This window comes from Vipera berus (assembly GCF_964194415.1).
Source record: "Vipera berus genome assembly, chromosome: 1".
Classification (NCBI taxonomy): domain Eukaryota; kingdom Metazoa; phylum Chordata; class Lepidosauria; order Squamata; family Viperidae; genus Vipera; species Vipera berus.
The window spans coordinates 158,141,453-158,153,968 of record NC_138202.1 but is presented as its reverse complement, the minus strand read 5'-3'; the positions used below and the strand labels follow the sequence as shown (position 1 = coordinate 158,153,968).

At 37.3% G+C, this 12,516-nt stretch overlaps 1 protein-coding gene across 1 annotated transcript in view; it reads right to left on the bottom strand.

The window, feature by feature from the left end:
• The window catches only part of MYO3B (myosin IIIB), a gene marked incomplete at both ends in the record, with an annotated part of 269,873 nt that extends 258,059 nt beyond the window's left edge, over positions 1-11,814 (bottom strand). Inside the window, 3 exons of the mRNA XM_081339995.1 lie at positions 3,045-3,179; positions 4,368-4,551; positions 11,615-11,814. Of these exons, the coding sequence (XP_081196121.1) occupies positions 3,045-3,179; positions 4,368-4,551; positions 11,615-11,814 (519 nt within the window). The remainder of the gene's footprint in view (positions 1-3,044; positions 3,180-4,367; positions 4,552-11,614) is intronic.
• Positions 11,815-12,516: the final 702 nt, after the last annotated feature.

Below are 12,516 nucleotides of genomic sequence, written 5' to 3'. Positions count from 1 at the left end.
TGTCTGAAATGGTATACGGTTTTCTGCCTGAGCAGGGGGTTGGACTAGATGACCTCCAAGGTCCCTTCCAACTTTACTATTATGATTATGATTATGATGATTAACTTGATTTCTTTTCATTTTTTTCTTTGTCCATTCTCATGACATTCTTCAAAATTTTAACAAGCCTCTTTTATAAAGCCAACATAGGAAAATTATCAACATCACTGTCTTGTTTATGTATCCTTTTCAAATATTAAAACATCAGCTGAATTTATGTATTTATATATTTACGTAGAGTGGTGGTGGCGCAGTGGTTAGAATGCAATACTGCAGGCTAACTCACTGTTCACTCCAGGAGTTCAATTCAGAATGGCTCAAGGTTGACTCAGCCTTCCATCCTTCCACGGTCAGTAAAATGAGGACCCAGATTATTGGGGGTGATATGCTGACTCTGTAAACCTCTTAGAGAGGGCTGTAAAGCACTGTGAAGCTATATATAAGTCTAAGTGCTATTGCTATCTAGCATAATATCCTTCTCATGTCATTCTTATATCTGTCACTTGTAAATCTACTTTCAGTTCAGTCTCAATCTTATTAGGTTAACTTGTTCTTCTTCCATAACATCTTTTAGACACAATCTGTCAATTGAGGCAGATGTCTCTGTTGACACTATTAATATTAATCTCTCACTCCGTTTTTTAAAAACATTATTCTTCAATATGTCCAATGTTAGAATATTTTGTTTCATTCTATAATTGTAAGTCATGTTTGTGTTCTCCTTTAATTGTTCCCGTTAGTGTCCAGTTTTTAAAATGTCATCTTATGAGGGGGTTTTTCCCCCCAACAAATCAGAACAAAAGCATTTTCCCATAGGAAGGATTTTTGGTAATTAATTTATCTGGATCTTTAGTCCGTTTGCAACTTCCAAAAATGAAAGTTTTAATCACCTTTTTGCTGTTTATTCCAATATTGTTTAAGTTCTTAAACATGTTTCGAAAAGCTAAAAAGCTGTTAACGAGCCATTTCCACAGAATTGATTATTTATTTATTTATTTATTTAATAATATTTATATACCGCCCTTCTCCCGAAGGACTCAGGGCGGTGAACAGGGCAAGAATAAAAAATACAAAGTTACAAAAATTAAAAAAGGATTAAATATATACCCACTAAAACAGTCAATACAATATTAAAACCCCAATAAAACAGCAATAAAAAAATCCCACCAATCCCCCATCAGGCCAGGCCGGCTTGTTCGAATAAGAATGTTTTTAGATCACGGCGAAAGGAGCGAAGGTCGGGCGCCATCCGGAGCTCAACCGGTAACTGATTCCATAGCTCCGGGGCGCCCACAGAGAAGGATCTCCCCCTGGGGGCCACCAATCGACATTCTCTGATCGGTGGCACCCTGAGGAGGCCCTCTCTGTGGGAACGCACAGGGCGAAGGGAAGTTGATGCCGGCAGCAGATTAGGCAAGTATGCAAATCTAGTGTCCTTTCAAAGACGCCGATCATGATTTGAGCAAGGTGGCTATTTCCTCATCTCCCCGATGGAGACTGTCTTGAGGTCTCCAAGCAAGAAGCAGCTGTCTACAACATTTGTGAGTTGTCTCAAGTCCTCTCCTTGTCCAGAGAAATTCTTTTAGAACCAGTCTATTGACTGACTCTTCATTCCACCATGCTCATTGGCTCTGCTTTTGGTGGAGCCATCTTCAGTCTGCCATTTCTTCCTCTGGGAGTCCAAATTTTACTTTTCAGAATTACATTCAGCTGCAAAAAAATGCAAACTATAGAGAAGAAAAATCACCTTCTTTTGCTCCATCTTGACCTCTCTGAATTGTCAGGGAAAGCCAATGACGAGACAACAGATCAAGGAGCACACCATGTTTGTTGGAGGAATGAAAAAGGCTTGGCAATACTCTGTCAGCTGTTGTACAGGGAATTGTTTCTGCAGCTGCCAGGTATCCAAACGTTCCTACAACTCAGGCCAAATTGAACATGGAAAGCAATGCAAAGCAGCCACGTGGGAGGGAGTATACCTGCAACAACCTAAATTGTTAGGCATATCCCAACTGCTGATCATCTCAGTTTTCTCATATGGTCAATGAGAAAAAGCCTACCATCTGACAAAGAAGAAACCCTAGTTACTCAGCTTTATCCTTCAAACTGTACCCTATTTTGATTTTTTTTAATCCATGAACATTCTTACAGTTTTGCCTTCATGTGAGCCATAAATAGTATTACCAAACTCTGAGGACGCATAATCTGGCTTTATTCTGAATTTTCTGCATGAATGTGTCCCCAGTGCAATGCCATTTGAGATTAATTGCTTTATGTGCTTATTGAAAGATGCAATTGTAGTACAAAAGGACCATTTCTGCAGCAAGAACTCAGCAGAGTCAGATCTTATTTAAGTGGATAGGGCCATGATAAAAAACAAAAATTGATTTAACTTATTTTACAAATTATTTGCAGTCAATATAATCACTGCCCTTCTTGTACAGGTAGTCCTCAACTTGCAACAATTTGTTTAGTAGCCATTTGAATTACAACAGTGCTGAAAAAAAATGACATGACCATTTTTCACACTTATTACCATTGCAGCATCCTCATGTGATCAGAATTCAAATGCCCGGCAACTGACTCATATTGATGACGGTTGCAGTCTGCCAGGGCCATGTGATCAACTTTTCTGACCTTCTGACAAGCAAATTCAATAGGGAAGCCAGATTCACTTAACAAAACTCACTTAACAAATGTCTCACTTAGCAAGAGAAAAATTGGGCTCAATTGTGGTCATAAGTCAAGGACTATCTGTATTTAATGAATCTGTCCTTCATTCATGTTAAAAGGTTCAGCTGAACAGCCAGTTCTAGGAAAAATTTGGAGGTCACATTCAAGACCTTTGAGCGGTGCATAAATTGTGGTTCTTTCTTTCTAAACAAAGCCCCTGTGTGATGAAGTGAAGGACCATGACTTTCCCCACTACAACAAACATGCATTAGGCTTTTTTCAACTACACAACACTTCTTCTCATTAAGATTTGGCAATACAAATTATCTTACCTCAAGAACAAGCCAGAGCTGTCCACCCACATGTTGATCTGCCTTGTAAAACATTCCATAAAATTTAACCACATTGGGATGATTAGGAAGAAACTGTAAGATATTATATTCTGCTTCAATCTCCTCGTCCATGTCCTAAATTGAAGACACACAGAGCACACACTTAGTAAGTATCACTAGGAAGAAAGACCCCAAATTTGGTCCCGCTAGCGTTACTATCAGCTCTTCTGAAGATGACATGTGCAACTTTCCAGTGGATCTGGAGTGCAAACGACTCAAGGAAAGTTACGGTATAAAACTTCCTATGGCTTTAGGATTATATTGCAAAATATTAAAATATTGCTATTCAAGCAATAATAAAAACATGTTAGTTTGTGAACAATCTGGAGTACTGAAGTATTTGTATTGTTACAGACAAATAATAGATGGCAAGTCTTATTTAACACTGAGCTTCTTTGTTCAACACAATTGTGTTTTACTTCTGTTATTTGAATTGCAATCACATTTCCTCTAACTTTTATTGCCTTGAACTATGAGATGGGCAGCATATAAATTTAATAAATAAATAAAATAAACTTTTTACTTCCACTGAACCTTTTTATGTTCTTCTTAATAAAACCTCCAATTTGACTCAGTTTTACTCATATAGTGTCATTTTTTAAAGCATTGTTAAAAACCAGCCTTTTTCAAGCAAAGACCTTACTTCCAATATCTTAGAAAGCTAAATAAAATATTAAAATATTTTCAAAACTTTGACCATCAAAATAACCACATCAATTTAAACAGAATGTTATTTTTATTACATATGGAGCAAAAGTTCTTTCTGTAACACAATACATCTCAATAAGTTGGGATGGTGTTTCCTTATAGACATCTTTGAATAAAGCATGGCATTTTATTGCAATATCTGGAAAGCTGAGTATCTTAGGTGTCCTTGGATAACCTTCCTTCCCTTTGCATTTGAGAAAAATATTTGAGTTTATGAAAGAAAGAAAAAAGCAATATGATTTTGTTTTCAGAACCCAAAACATTATCAAATTCCAAAATGCATGCTCCACAGAATATGAGATTAGATTGATGGACTACAGCCTTGTACTTTTCCCACTGAACAGGAGTGAACAGGTAAACAAACAAAAAAATGAATTAATTTGGGTGCCTGTCCAATTTGGGAACAACTGCCTTGTTTTCTATCATCATGTGCATCACATAACTAAAGTTCTCGTTCAGAAAGCTTTCATTTTGGCTAAATAGAAGCTTCACAGCCTCTTGTAAATTCACAGTATAAATAGTTTGTAACTGTTTTAAATTGTGTTCTTTACTCACATTAATAGGATCTAGAATCTTCACTGCTGCCAGGCTGTCATCCCTCTTATTAGTAACCTTATAGACTTTACCATATGTTCCTTTTCCAATAGTCTCAATAATTTCCCAGGTATCTGTGGGGTCAGGTAAAGAATCCGGTCCAATCATATTCTGATTATACTGAAGCACGCCATAGAGTGGCTTCCTGGGAGAAATAGGATAAGAAAACAGTTGAATAGGTGTCATAATTATAGGAAATCATTTTGATTCAGTGATTCACATGGCAAAGTTTACAAAGCAGTATCTTGATGGCTATGATGGAGGCTTTCATAAAAGAATATTATGTGACTGTTTTGCCAAATCTGGGGGCAAATTGTAGTGACATACACAGGAACAGTCATACAATTTTCCTGCAGCCATTAAGATTTGGTTTTTAAGTTTTTGCTCATGGTGGCTTAGTCAAGGTGGGCTTTCATACAATACTTCTTCAGAACATGGAGGAGATGGAGACCACATACCAAGCTAACTAAGTGAGTTTTGGAACATTTTGCCCAATATGGCACACCTGTAATGAAAGCTCAGATTTTCCCAAGTATATTCATATAGTTCTCTACAACTGTGGATCTTTAAACTAGAGCCAGGGGTAGGCAACCTTGGCTCTTTTATGACTCGTGGACTTCAACTCCCAGAATTCCTGAGCCAGCATGGCTGGTTCAGGAATTCTGGGAGTTGAAGTCCACGAGTCATAAAAAAGCCAAGGTTGCCTACCCCTGAACTAGAGCGTACCCTGCAAACCAAAATATACTAATAGCATCCCACCAATTAGATATTATATACAGTATACAGGACAACTTCAACGTCTTCAACAGTTTGACTTCTTTTTTTTTCTTAAAACAGCTTGCCAAGATCTACAGCTTCCAGATACACAGAGGAACAGGACAGGTAATTTCTACAGAAGGTTTCTGTCTTTCCCCTGAAAAATGATTCTGAAAAACAGACAAACTCTTTCTTTATACTCTAAAAACTTCCAGCTGCCCAGAGAAGTTGACCTAAATCAACCATGATGTTCTTTAAAAGTTGAAAAGAGTGCCAGAGCCCATTTTATCTTCAGTTACAGAGAAATTTAATCCCTTTCTTAAGAAAGATGAGGCTATAGATATCATTTGTTACTGCACAGATGCACTTCTCTTTGCTCCAACTATGCTGTGCAGAAAGAGAGCTAGTCAATCTCACATTCTTAATATTCCTAAGAATTAACCTGACGGTAGAGGAACATCTGTCAAATGAACAACGCATCAATAAAACAAAAAGGGCATGGCAAATTTTTACATTATCACTCTGATGAAGGGTGTATCTGACAATATTCAGTCCCAATTTTTTTAAAATAAATGTATTTGCTAGACAGTATCCTACCAAACTCATATATCTATCCCAGATAAAGCAAAGAGAAAACAGAGATGCATTTGAAAACATTCATCACAAGGACTGCTCCCTAGAGTAACCCTCATCCATTTTAGAATCTTCTTATGTCAAAGACATACTATGAATGTTTATAACTTTGCCATTAGTAATAATAAGGGCTAATAAGAACAAGACTCAGAATAAAAGTTGAAAACCACCCAGAGCAACTCAGCAGTGTAAAAATTGAATAAATAATAAATACAACAAGTAAAAACACCATCAAATATCAGTATCTGTGAGGCACTGATGATGTTACCTAGTTTGGGTAATGAAACGTCTGCAAGAAATTAACCAAGCTCGGAAAGCATCCAGGATCCCTCACATCAGTATCTGTCTACTCTAGGTCCTTTGGATAAAAATGCCAAATCCAGTCTAAACATCTGGCTGACTGTTCAGTGAACCAAAATAATAAATGTAATAGGCATAAGATTTTCAAAGGGTGGGGATCAGGAATGTCAATGGGGAATTATTCCTCTAAGACCCACGTAGGAAGACAGACCCATCCAAGGTCTGGTTCAGAATTTGAAATAATCAAGTTGCTCAATATTTCTCATTCAAGGTTGTAAAACCAATCAATTAGCAATTCAAACAGTTTTTTCAGTATTTTGAGTTTCCCTAAGCACTGCCATTTTATTGGTCAACAGATAAAAGAAAATAACGAGAACGTTTACATCAACGTAAGAAGCACTGAGGAGAAAACAGGAGGCCTTAATGAACATTGTGCCCCTGAGCCTCTCAGTGTCTTAAATAGACTGGCAGCAGTGGTTGCTTCATTTAAATGTATTTTCCTCCAGGGATTTCAAAATGATGTCCATGGCTCTCTTCTGCTCCCATTTGATCTTCACGATAATCCTGAAAATTCACTCAAGCGGAAAGGTAGTAAGTGGAAATGAGCCATAAAAATTGGCAACATACATGGGCCAAACCTAGGTCTTCTCAATCTTAAAAATAGATCATCTGGATACCAAGGATGGATGAGTTCAAACTGTGGGCTCATTTCTAGTTACAAATTTGTACTGGTGGCACACACTTGTAATTTTTGACACTCTTTCTAACATATTCTGTTCTTCTCAATATCATTTTATTTCTCTGGCATTACAGCTTCATTTTCTTTCAATGTGTTTGACACAACTGACAGGGATGAGGAATGAGATTACGCTGAGAAGCATCCCAGATGCCACTAACAACTGTCAATGACACAGCTGAGTTTTCACAGCCAAACAAGTTAAAGAGCTGTGTACCAATGAGACTGAAGACGAGAAGCAGAAGATAAAAGCAAAGGAGAAGAACATCAAAGGTAAGAATGTAGCAGAGGTGAGAAGAGTAAAAGGGCACTGAAGAGTACAAAATAAACAATGTTCACGTGTAGTGATCTTTTAACTAATTGGTTTAATTAATGAATAAATATACCAGTTTTGATAATAACCAACAATAATATATCATAGGATAACTGCTTTGGCTCTTTTTATTAGAGGAGAAACCAATAGTTCCTTAAGCTGGGACAACCTATCAAAAATCACTTCCAGCAGCACGGTTACTGGTGGGACAATATTGGGAGAAGGATAGTTTGCCTACTATAGAAGAATGGGTGTTTAAAGTTTCAAATCTTGCAGAAATGTCTAAGATTTCTGCTTATTTGAAAGATCATTCACAGGAAAGATATATTTCAGTTTGGAGGAGATGGATAGATTATATTCAAAACAAATATGGGACTAAAAAGTTCCATTTAGCTTATGTGTAGATTTTAGTGGGATATTGTTATTGGTACTTTGTAGGTAGTTATGTTAAAGGGGAGTTAAAGCACATTATGAATTTGGTTAATTGTATATTATGCATAATTTTTATTTAGAATATGATTATTATAACTATAATCCTGTATTTAGCTCTGGGAAGTGGGGGAGGGAAGTGGGCGGGTTTGGGGTGGGGGGGATTTGGGGATATATTGTAAAATTTTGTTTTTGTAAAACTCTTTAATAAAAAAAAAATCACTTCCAGGTTCACAGTGCCAGAGAGAAAACGGATAAATCAAACCATCAGGGCAGTATTACATTATTTCAGGAGCAGTGAGTTTACAAAGGATGATCTCCAACGCTCATGTCTCCTGCACTGTCCATTTTCCTTGTTTGTGTGACACAGAAGAGGATAAATGTGTTACACTAAGCAAGGGTCATAGAACTATACTACTATACTACTATACTACTCCTTCAGATCAGCCATGATCTTTCAGCACTATTTTTAAAATGGTAGATATTTTTTTAATTATCAGCCTTCCAGCAGAGAGGCATTAACAAGTCATCAGTAACGTAAGCCTTCTGGACAGAGACTGCCTGACCTTAGTTTGGAGCTTAGTTCAAGATTGAAGTTTTATTGGGGAATCATGGTGTGAAATACTAATTTATTTATTTATATATTTATTTTAGAATCTAAAATTGCCAGAGCAGATAGTCTCAGCATTTTCAAATGATACTCTGGTGTGGTGAAGCAGAAATTATTTTTAAAATGTTCCATATGTGATGCTGAGAACATATGCGGTGCAAATTGGCGCTGGTTTGTCTTCTTTCACCGAGACACAGAAATGACCAGATGCAATAGTTAATTGCAGGCATACCTTAGAATGGAATAAAATAACTAAACAATAATGTTTGAGTAACAGGTAGTATATATGTGTGCATTTCTGTGTGCTTACAGGCACGTTATGCATTTAGATACAAACTACATAACTAAACACCTTTCAATGTCTATGAATAGAGGAATATCTAATCATCCAATCCCTCCCCCCCACAGAGAGAAGGAGGGCTAAAAGATTTAATTCAGTGTTTGGAGTAGATTGTCTTATAAAAATGATTAGGATCTTGACTACTGTAGGTGAGAAATAATAAATATCAAATATATTTTATTTTGAAATGATACCAGTTACCAGACATTCTCTCTAAAACAGAAGTCCTCAACCTTTTTGGCACTAGGGACTGGTTTCGTGGAAGACAATTTTTCCATGGGGGGAGGGGGGAGCACACAACCTAGATCCTGCACATGTGCAGTTTCCTTTGCCTAGGGGTAGCTGACTCAGGAATTCTGGGAGTTGAAGTTCATGAATCATAAAAGAGCCAAGGTTGCCTACCCCCTGCCCTTGCCCAACACTCGCCTCCAACTGTGGGACTAACAGGTTGGAGATTGTGGTTTCTAACAGGTTGGAGACTAGAGGTTGGGGACTCCTGTTCTAAAATATGTAACTACATGCTTTATTTTGCAAAAAGAAATATGCGTGCACATGGACAAAATAAATCATTCTGTTGACTTTTCCTCACTGGAAAATGTCAGAGAAAGACTACACCGATTCCTGTTAGCTACTCTTATTATTATGCCATCGGTGGAGTTGTAATTTATAAACAATATAGTATAAGTAAAAGATCTACATCCCAAAATGTCACAACGTAGACTTTGTTACTACAGTTGGCAGTGGACAGGAAAATAATCAAGAAGAAAACAGAGAATTGGGGGTTCTGTCAAATCTTCCACAGCAGAGTATGATCAAGAAAGCAAAAATTGCACAGATTTTATTTATTTTGTTCATGTAAAATTAGGGATAAAGTACAGAATCTTGTAAACTGCAAGAGGAAATTCTTCAGCCCTTGTTTCTTAATGGATCCATTAAAGCCGAATGCCTTTGAACATTTTGAAGCCTTTCTTCACTGTTTTATATATGTGTGTGTGTATATATATAAAAGGAACAGATATATACACCTGACAAGAGCGAACCTTCACATTGCTAAGCTCGTAGGGTAGGCTGAGAAATGGGAAGCAGATTTAGTATGAAGACATTGAGAAATGAAGTTAGCTTATAACAGCGGTCCCTGACCCCTGGGCCGCAGACTGGTATTGGTTGGTGTCCTGTTAGGAACGGGGCCACATAAGCAAGTGAAGGCACATGTGTGGGCTCTAGGTAGCACACGAAACCACGCCCTCGCCCAATCCATGGGAAAATTGTTTCAAAAAGGATGGGGACCGCTGGCTTAGGTGGTTTAGGTGGAAGGGAAATGGAAACCATGATAAGGTTTTGAAATGTAAGCACTGTTGATGAGTTGAAGTGCTGCCATATTTGACATGTCAGAAAACTATACCAGCATGAAATTTGTTGCCCTGTTGCCAAGTGCTATCCTGCCAATATTGCCTCTGTTTCAAGTCACTGATTTAGAAATAAAGTATTCCACTGATTCCAAAATATTGTTTCCCCTCCAGACCAAGCTGAAACTCCTGAATAGATGATATAATTTAACTGGGAGTTTCTGAAAGTAAATCTTCCACATAGGAAGAAGTTGAAGGTGTCTTGAACATGACATTTCAAATAAGGCTTGTCTGGGGGCTGGGCTATATTTGGCTCACTTTAAATCATTTCTTTTTGGAGGATTTCCTTCTACAAATCTCAGAACCAAAATGACAGGAACTGGAGGAGATAAAAGAAAATCCAAAGGGGAAATGAAATGTTCTCATATTCTCTTGGATGGTCCATTCCCAAATATGTAAGCTTTGCACATTCCTAACACCAAAAAGTGGAGGCACAGAGCGTGACATATTTTATACCTGTTGAAATTGCACAGTGTCAAGATAAGAGGGAAAAACTACTTCTACCTGGGTAAAGCTATGCCTTTCATGGGCTTGGAAGGAAATATATGCTTGGCCCTCAGTCAACAACAAAACAAAAAGATATTCCTTGAGGATCTATTGAATTTTCAAAAAAAAAGAAAAGAAAGGAAGGTTGTGGTGAGGCTGGAAAGAAGGAATCAACAAATTTGATGTTTCTGAAATTCAGACTTGACAGAAAACACAGACTTTCACTAAAATGTGATTTTTTTCCCCTTCAATCAATTGATTTTTATTTAGTCATTGACAAACAGCTAAAACTAGAAAATCACAATTATTTAGAATTAAAAAAGGAATAAGAAAATCTATTGTTCTAAAATACCTAAGAACGATTAGAAGAAATACTATGGCTTACAGTACAAACTATAGAACAGTACTTAGTTATAGTCAGAGAAGTAAAAGCAGATTGATCTGACAATAACAACTTAAGATAAACAAACTTAAATGACCAGGATGTTTAATAAGGAACAGAGAGAATAATTCCTGGTGAACATCTGGGTAGAGGGGACAATACAAGCCGATGTGTTTCCATTGGTTCAATTATTCTTCCATCACATCTGGACACAGTCTCTGTTCAAAGGGGATTTTTTGGTATCTCCCTTCAATAACAGTTGTTTGAAGGGCATTGAATCTGGCCTTGGATGAGCCACTTCAAAAATGAAAATCCAGGCAGAAGTTTCTGTTTTAAATGGGCAAGCTTCACCATGGAACACCACTTTCAGAATGCAACAGGGTATTTGAAAAATTGATCTCGAGAACTTAAATTGTACTCTTTCAAGAGAAAGGAGTGACCTGTAGGGGGTCCAAATGAACTCCCAAAAGGAGTTGGGCTCAGATCTTAGCTGAAAGGACTTTAATCACTGCATGTATATGCTGAATTCCTTTGGGAAAGTAGAAAGATTGTAAAATCAGCAGTTTTTGTGTGTTTAGGGTAACATAATTGGGATGAGACTTTTGGTTGCCTGTAGCATGGAAAACAATCCCCAAGTATATAAAGGCTTGACTTGTTCTTTGGGTGATTATTTAGGTACCAAAAATGTGCCTCAGAGCACTTAGCAAAAAGCATTCATTTGTGGCCATTCTTCTCAACAATGCTCAGCAAATGTATAAAGTGCCCATTTCAGGCCAATCTAGAGATCTGAGAAAATAGTATGACATCATCTACGTACAGAAGAACAGTGTCTACTTCACAATTTTGGCAGATGAAAAAAATGGACTTCAGTTTGTCTACAAGAGAGTTGATATAGAGATTAAAAAGAAGGGCAAGTAGAAAAATGCCATTTCTGTCTCCCTTCTTGACAGGACTATCCTTGGTGCAGTGTCCATGTGCGTTACATCGCGCCTTCATCTGAGAGTTTTCATATTCCATGAATATAAGGACAAGTAACCTTTTATTAACTAAGAAACAGTTATTATTATTATTATTATTTATTAAATTTGTATACCGCCCTTCTCCCGAAGGACTCAGGGCGGTTCAATTTCTCCTATAGTTTAGATCTAGAGATGAAATCAAATCCACATCTAAGATCAATAAACACTTCGTAGAATGATGAACGATCTCCAGAGGAGTATTACTCACCTAAATTAACTAGAAAATTAAACCATGGTCAATATTTAGGGAGATTCTTAATCATCCTGGTTATGGTTGAACTTTCAGCAGTTCTAAGAAGGTTCCACACCCATTTGCACTATTCAGGTGACCTTGAGGGCACAGGTAAACCTCCAAGTGGCCTCAACAACTTTCAGAAAGAGTGCTAATGACCAGATGACTGCAAGGAATATAAATCCTTCCGTTCTCCACCTTTCAGTCAGAAATGAAGAAGCTTCTTAGATGAGAAGTGAAACATCTTCAGGGAAAAATAAAGTCCAGTTGCCTTTTGAAAAAGCACCTTTGAAGCAGTGTGGTCAATAATTAAGAAGCTCCTTCCTTCCTTCCTTCCTTCCTTCCTTCCTTCCTTCCTTCCTTCCTTCCTTCCTTCCTTCCTTCCTTCCTTCCTTCTCAAACTGGAACCCAAATTATCAAAGTTGTAAATTCTTTCCCCTTTCTAACAACCTTGAAATGTTAGCAAAA